We start from the raw sequence: 8,277 nt of genomic DNA, 5'->3' as shown, positions 1-8,277 counted from the left end.
TTAGCATGGACTCCGTAAGATGTTGGAAACATTCCGTCTTTGAAATTCTGGTACATGTTGACATGATTACATCATACAGTTTCTGCAGAATTTGTCAGCTTCATATTCATGCTGTGACTCTCCTGTGGATCTCCCATATCCCAAAGGTGTTCTGTTGGATTCAGAGCCAGTGGCTAGGAAGGTCACTGAAGAACATTAAATTAATCGTCATGTTCATGAAACCAGTTTGAGATGACTTTTGCTTTCTGACGTGGTGCATTTTCATTCTGGAAGTGGCCATTAGAAGACAGGTAAATTGTGGCCATGAAGGAATGCATATGGCGTGAAGGCTAGTGGGTGCCACAGAGCAACAAACCCCAATCACGAACACACAAAACAGTCCCAGGTTCAAGTAAAGAATATGTATTATACGAAAATACCTCTTTACAATCAAATAAACCAGGTGTTGTCTCTTTTTTCTTTTCCTCTCGCTCTCTCTATCGCATTGCTCTCCTCCAGTCAAGTGTTGCCTGCCCTCCTCCCAGCTCTGACCTGGACAAGGCAGTGTGGTCCCTTCTAATAAGGACCTGGGAATATTTCCAGATCATACAGAAGTCCCAAATGATGGGGAGTGCATCTCCCTGCAGCGCCCTCCTTCGGCACCCATGAACCACAGCAGGGCTGTGTTACTGGACCACAACTCCCAGCATTCCCTGCTGGTTTCCAAATCGGCACTGATATCTAGGGCTGCTGCCATCTAGCGTCCAGGGGGGAATAAACATCACCAAGAGACAGTCTTTCCCTGTCCTTCCCTTTAATCCTGGTCAGGGAAGGTACTACAAATATGTCCGGTCGGGATGCCTGTCCATCTCCCTGGGGCTTCCCATCCAGGTAAGGAATCTGCTTCTCCTGTGGCTGGAATGTTCATCCATAAATCTGGGAAGTTTTGTTCGGGTCTGGCACCTTTCTCACTCTTCGTTGAGATGCCTGTCTGTTCTGTCCACTTGGAGCATCCCATCTTGGTAAGGAACCATCCTCTCTCCTGGTCGGGATGCCCGTGTAGCATTTACAGTGGTCAACAAAAATGCTCATACAGTATAGGCTTTGGCATTCAAATGATGATTGACTGGTATTTACTGGACCAAAGTTTGCTCAAGAAAACATTCCATGCACCATTATACCACCATCACCACCCTGAACAGATGACATGAGTTGCATGGACACACCAAATTCTGGCCATACCATCTGTGTGTCTCATAAGAAACTGAGATTCATCAAACCAGGATATATTTTTCCAGTCTTCAGCTGTCCAGTTTTGGTAAGTCTGTGCCCGCTGCAGCCTCATCTTTCTGTTCTTGACTGACAGGAGTAAATTCCAATGTTATCTTCTGCTGTTGTAGTCTATCCACCTCAGGGTTTGACATGTTGTTCATTCTGAAATGCTTTTCTGCTCACCACAGTATTGTAACCTTTCTGTCAGCTCAAACCAGTCCAGCCATTCTCCTCTGACCTCTTTCATCAACAAGGTGTTAGTTTCTGTCTGCGGAACTGCCACTCACTGGATGGTTTTGTTAAACACGACAATCTGAGTAAACTCTAGAGGCTGTTGTGCATGAAAATCCAGCAGTTATAGGAGCAACCCTGTCTGGCACTAGCAATTATACCATCGTCAAAATCACTGAGATCACATTTTTTCCCTATTCTAGTGTTTCATGTGAACATTAACTGAAGCTCCAGACCTGTATCTCCATGACTTTACGCATTGCACTCCTGGCACATGATTGGCTGATTACATAAGTGCATGGATAAGCAGGTGTAGAGGTGTTACTAATATTTTGCTCCATGAGTATATATAATGCCCTTTCTAGAAGACAGGCTAAGAGCACTGCGGTCTTTTCGTTCTGTTAGTGTTCTGTTAGATAACATACTATACATTAGATATTCCTGTTTCATTTTCATTTTTATTTCAGGAATCTGTTCAAAGTCCAAAAAAACTATTTCAAATGCAAAGAACCATTCGTAGATTTTTTTTTTTTTTTTTTGGTCAATCAATGGTTCAATGAGGATCTGCACAACCTAGGAAAAGTGCCACTTAGGAACCATTAATTTTAAGAGAGCACATTTCCATTTTTATATTAGGTAGTATTGTCACATGTATTAGATTCATTCTATTTCTTGCGAAGTGTCAGTATTATCTTGAAAAAGCAACAAAAATACAATTTATGCTATTAGTGTTGCAGGCTAGACTGTGATTATCTCCTTCACTGAACCTATAATTTTAATATTCTGTATGTAGAAACAAATAAATGTTATTGATCAAATCCGGGCTCTCAAGTTTCAAACAACACCTTCTCTTTATATAGTTTAGTTGCTAGATGTTACCTGAGATTATAAATGTGAACTTCCAAGCGCTAGACTGACTAAACACCCTCCTCTAACAGAATTTTAGGTGACATCTGACCAGTAGTCGGCACTGTGTCTCCTTCGGTGGACTGCCACTTACTTCCTTTTGGAACGCAGCATCTCCGCCAGCGAATCACATCGTTTGTTTATGTCACATGACTAAACATCTTCCCACCAGCAACACATGCCTGGGCATGGAACAGGAATAGCTTTATATACGCGTCACTTCCGTAAGTGGAAGTGGGTGTTATGTCGCAGATCGGGTAGCGACATCCCCTAAACTGTCTCGTGATCTGAAGGGCGCTGCGACGATCCCCCATCATGACGCAATCGAAGAGATCCTGGCTGAAGGGGAATCACCTTGTTTGACTGTATTTTTTATGTTTGGCGTATGATATACATTTTAGCAGGAGGAGTGCACACGCTGCAACATGTGGAGAATCCAAGGGCTTATAGGCAGAGGTATGTATTTCAGGGTGTCTTCTGAGTGGCACGTGAACCCGGAAACCGAAGGGTTCGCAGTATGACACATGCTACCTGGTTATTGTGAAGGGGCCCGTCGTAATACGGGTCATCGGGACGGCTGGGCAGAACTGAAGTGTACCGTGACTTATCTCCACGCCGAAAGAAAAGTTTCTTAACAGGGGGCGGGGCATTTAGCAAACGAGGTCTTCAGCGGCACACCATCTAATCCTCTAACGGATCTCATTAGTTTAACGTTGTTCATACATTTGACGGGTATATTGGGGATAAGAGGAAGTTGCGGCCCACCATTTCGGGTAATGACACTTTGAACTTGACAGACAAGGATATCATTTAATGTTGTATATTAAATTTCAATGTCTAGCACCCCCGTCCTGTAGGTTATGTGGCATTCACAGAGCCCACTTATTTATGCCCAGCCCCTTGGTTTGAGTCTTTAAGCCACCGTTTATGTAGTAGTAGTAGTAGTAGTATCGCTACGTGTACAGGCCACTCTGAAATTTTTTCTTCGTTGCTAGACCAGCATGCAACAAGCTCTCAGAATAAGGAAGAATTCTGTTTTATCATTCCGTCCACAATAGACAGAATGTTTGCAACGCATAAGTCACCCACTCCCACCTACAGTGTTTCATATTGTTTGGATTTGTTAAACAATGTAAAGTACACATCCTGGATCAAGTGGGTTAGTACTCACCGGTATGCAGTTATTTCTACCCAGAGTACTGGTACCTTTTCTTGTTTTGCCAGTGAGTACCCGCTATACCTGCGGTTCTTGAAATTTCACAGGGGAACTGCTCATCAGTCAAATGCTAGTGTATCACCATACAAACAGAGCATCTTCAGTAATTTGGTTCCACTTAAAGAACTGAACCCACAGCATTAAATGGGAGTATGTGGAAAAAGAATCCTGAGAATCAAGCACATGCCTGTGTATTTGTGTGGCAGTGACAGTAAGCAGTGCATCCTTATAAAAAAAAAAAATGAGAGACCATTTAGTCCATCATACTCGTAAGCTCTCAATATCCTATCCAGAAACATCTTAAAGGTTTATGTTTCCATAAAGAAGTGCCTCCTGTCTTTAGTCCTAATTCCACTTCCCCTTAATTCTCACTGGTGTTGTCAAGTATGTGATTCACTGTTAAGTCAGAAGAATTCTGCTGGATCTTCTTTATCAATACCTTTAAGGATTTTAAAGACCTGGATTAGGTCTCTGCACAGTCTTATCTGCTTGAGTATCTATCTATCTATCTATCTATCTATCTATCTATCTATCTATCTATCTATCTATCTATCTATCTATCTATCTATCTATCTATCTATCTATCTATGTTTAATTCTCTGAGTCTGTTGGAGTAGGACATGATATGTCTGTAAGTCCTGGGATGCACCTGCTTTCTCTCCTCTGTATAGCTTCACGTGCTGCTATGTCTTTTTTTGCAGCGTGGTGACCAGAACTGCACACAGTACTTCAGATTTGGTCTCACTAGTGCATTATTATTATTTAGTCTGAGCATAACATCTCTTTAGGCTATATCATAATAATTGTTGAATATAAATCAACAGTTCATTTGTCTTTTTAAGTGCTTCTACATATTACTTAAATGATAAAAAAATTGTGTCAACTTAAACCCCTAAACCCTTTTCAGGGGTTGCTTCCTGTAGGACAGTGTGTCCCATTGTGTATTTATAACTGAAGTCCCTTTTGTCCATGTGTAGCACTTTGCACTTTTTTTTTTTTTTCTTAAACTACATTTCCAAGTGTTGTGAAGCATGTGCAGGTCTTTTTTGAAAATTTTGCAGTCTGCCTACTGTCTTTCATTAGTTCAATTTTACCGTCATTTGTAAATTTAACAAGTGTACTAAACACACCAGAGTCAATGTCAGTAGTATAAATGACAGAAAAAGTAACAATCCAAGACAGTCGCCTGAGGGACTCCAGTAATGACCCCATCCTAATCTTACCTGTATTCTTTGTCTCCTGTCAGTTTTCGAACTTGAGATCCAGTATTTTATTTTTGGTGCCTGCAGCTTCTAGTTTTAGGATTGATCTTTGGAGTGTGGCTGTGTCAAAGGCTTTTTTGAAGTCTTAAGTAAATGATGTCATGTGCTTTGTATTTGTCAAATTTTCCAGTTGCCTGTTCAAAAAAAAACAAACAAACTAAAAGCTTGGTTTCACAGGATTTTCCCCTGATAAGCCCATGCTGGCTGTTACTTAATATGTTATTATTATCATATATGCACTTTTCTAATATATATCTTACTGTAGTTTCTATAATTTTGTATGGTACAGAAGTAAGAAGAGTTGCTCATCTGCAGTTACCACAAGGATCCATTTTGTTTCCCTTCTTTAAGACTGGAGTCACATTTGCAACTTCCCAGTCCTCCAGTACTTCTTCTATCTCAAGTGACTGCTCAAATATGCCTAATAAGGGTGTATACAAGTAAATAGCATCTTTTCATTTCTTTTGATACAACTGGTAAACTCCCATCAAGTCCAGGGATTTATTAGTCTTCAACATATTGAGGGTCTTTAGAACATCTGACTCGTCTATTTTAAAATGTGTGAGCTCCGAGTTTGTCTGTACTTCTGCATGAGGCATTCTGTTTATTTCTTCCTTTAAAAATACTTGGGTCAAATATTTGTTCAGTTCATTTACCATTCCTTAAAATAACAATACTGATTACAATTTGTATTCTTTTCAGTCTCCACTGCCTTAAATCGGTCTCAAGGAGTAAATTCCCTTCGCATTACACAAGGGCACCATGTTGAGGATGACTTGCTGAGCCCTTCAACCTTGCTGTCTGTGGGGCTGAAGCCAGAGGACAGGTCTGCTTTTTTACTTCATAATTTTATAGTACTTTATTACAAATGCAAGTGATAATGCGGCATACACCTTGTTTTGTCTAATGTATCTGAAGCAGCTGAGACAAGTACAATGAATGGCAAGTACAATTGTATGCTAGATTATCCAGTACATTGTGCTTTTTTTTTTTTTTTTAAAGTAATGTCAGTCATTTTAGTAAATTGTGGAAATATGCATATTGCAGGAGTTTTTTTTTTTCCTCTCACATGCCTTAACATTTATGAAATGTTTTAAAACACTCTGTGCTTGTGCTGGTGTCATTTAATAATATTTTTTTTTTCAATCAGTTCATCAGGCTCGGGAAAAGGAAAAAATAAGGAAAGAAAGCAGGAGAGGACATTCCAGTATTTTTCTGTGCAGTCCTCACGTTGTTCTGCACTGGATGCTGTTGGCTTGGTAAATTAACTTTAGGCTTGATTGCAGTGTGACATATGTTGTGATTTCTAATTACCTGTTTAGCCATTTTACATTCATAAAGTCATTGCTTAAAATTAGCCATAAAGTATTCAAGTCAAGTCAAGTTGGGGAGCATGCACTGGTACAGTACGTTGCCGCTTCCACCACACGACGAAACAGTTCAGGATCCCGGTTTGCAACCCCCCAGGCAGACCAGTCCCAACCTCCTAAAATGACCCTCTATCTGCCACAGCCAGGTGTTACGTGGTGACCCCCTTGGCCTGGTCCAGCCACTTGGGTCCCCAACAATGAGGATCCTATGAGCCGGATCACCCTCAGGGAAACGCACCACATGGCAGTAGTGCCGTAACTGTCACTCCCTCACAATGCAGTAATGTGCCTCATTCGGGACTCTGTGAGCAACAGTTCATTCAACACAAAGTCAAACCAACGGTACCCAAGGATTTTCCAGAGAGTCACAGTACCAAAGGAGTCGAGTCTTCGTCTCAGGTCACTGGATAGCGTCCATGTCATACAACCATATAGCAAGACAGGAAGCAGCAGGACTCTAAAGATGTGGACCTTCTTCCTTTTACAAAGATATTGGGACCACCACACACCCCTTTCCAGCGACCTCATGACCCCCCACACTCTCCCAATCTGTCTACTGACTTCATAGGAAGAGTCACTAGAGACGTGAATGTCACTGCCGAGTTAAGTAAACCTCTCAACAAGGCCGACACTCTGAGCAGACAGACGCACTGCTGATGGCTGTGACCAAGACGACATTAAAGGTCTTTAATAAAGTATTTAAAGGAAAGAAATTTTAATTTTAGTGATTTTTTTTTTTTTTTTTTGTGTGTCAAAAATATACAGGATACATTTGATCAAATTTGGACTTTAATAATTCATTACATTTATATAGCACTTTTCTCAGTACTCAAAGCGCTATCCACATAGGGAGGAACCAGGAAGTAAAGGTGTCACCATGAAACTTGTAAGGGACAGCTAGAGGCAGTAACACCTTGTAGCATCCATCAAAAACTTACAATGAGAAGTTTTTGACCTCTCAAGTTTAAAAGATCAAAATCACATGTTTAAAATGTAGCCTTTCTTTAATGATGTAGAAACTTAGAGTATACAATAGTTTGCCTTTTCTAATGTGCTGTGTCTGCTCAGGAATTTGCTCAGGATGCTGCCCCCTTCTCAGCCACTCGCCCTTCTTGAGAGAGCAGAGGCAAGGTTTGAACTTGGTGGGGCCTTTGAATTACAGAACAACCCTTTCAGGAAGTGACGCTAACGGAGGATTCCCCCTGGCATGTGGCAAATTGAGTGTTCTGTCTGTGAGGGTGCTTCTTGTATGGCAGCAGGTAGCACTCTATCAGCTTTGCTCCTCTGTTTAACTTGCCCTTTCCCTGAGTGAATTTGGGTCATCGTACCACATTTGTCAGTGCACCAGGAATTTTCAGAATACGGGGCGACATGCCCCTCTCACCAGTTCTTCATCCCTAAGACAGCAGCAGTAGCAGAACTTGAATTTGTGGGGCCTTTGGATTATACAACAACAGTCCTAGACAGTGGAGCCAATGGAGAACTCCTCCAGGCTCAACAGCAAATCTGGTTTGTAACTGTGAGGTTGCCAGCTGCATAGCAGTAATAGGCTCTTGTTTTCTGCTCGTTATATGTTACAACACTTCCAACCCTGTCCTTTTCCTTTTGGGTTCAAGTTTTATGAAAAAATTTTCCTCACTGTCAATTTCCACATTTGCTGCACATGGGCTTAGTCATATAATAATTCTAAGAACTACAAAACACTTTTTCTGTTGTAGCTTTGAAGCTTAGTAAGGCATTCAGTTTTTGCACGCAGCATATACATTTTAAGTTGTTCTTATGAACTTGATGTTAACTTCCATCCAGCCCTGCAAGATCCTCCAACTTGCAGGGAAAACTTGGGGGTTGATGGTAGGATTGGCACTCCAGCCACTGTGAAAAACCTCACACTGTTCCAGTGTGGTGTTGAGGTGTCACCCGTTGTACGACTGCACTTGGGTGCTAATTTAGGATCCTGAGGTGGTCTGTCATGTGGTGGGTGTGGCAACACGCCGTATCTGTGTGAACTTCCAACCTCTCTCTCTCTCTTTTGATGTTCTCT

General features: G+C 41.4%; 1 protein-coding gene across 1 annotated transcript in view; it reads left to right on the top strand.

Annotated features, from left to right (window-relative positions):
- Positions 1-2,639: 2,639 nt before the first annotated feature.
- The window catches only part of dele1 (DAP3 binding cell death enhancer 1), a 28,168-nt gene continuing 22,530 nt past the window's right edge, over positions 2,640-8,277 (top strand). The window contains exons 1-3 of the mRNA XM_028812995.2: positions 2,640-2,844; positions 5,569-5,692; positions 6,017-6,125. Coding sequence (XP_028668828.2) covers positions 2,814-2,844; positions 5,569-5,692; positions 6,017-6,125 — 264 coding nt within the window. The 5' untranslated portion in view covers positions 2,640-2,813. The remainder of the gene's footprint in view (positions 2,845-5,568; positions 5,693-6,016; positions 6,126-8,277) is intronic.

This window comes from Erpetoichthys calabaricus, chromosome 11, assembly GCF_900747795.2.
Source record: "Erpetoichthys calabaricus chromosome 11, fErpCal1.3, whole genome shotgun sequence".
Taxonomy (NCBI): domain Eukaryota; kingdom Metazoa; phylum Chordata; class Cladistia; order Polypteriformes; family Polypteridae; genus Erpetoichthys; species Erpetoichthys calabaricus.
This window is presented reverse-complemented; position numbering and strand designations above follow the sequence as displayed.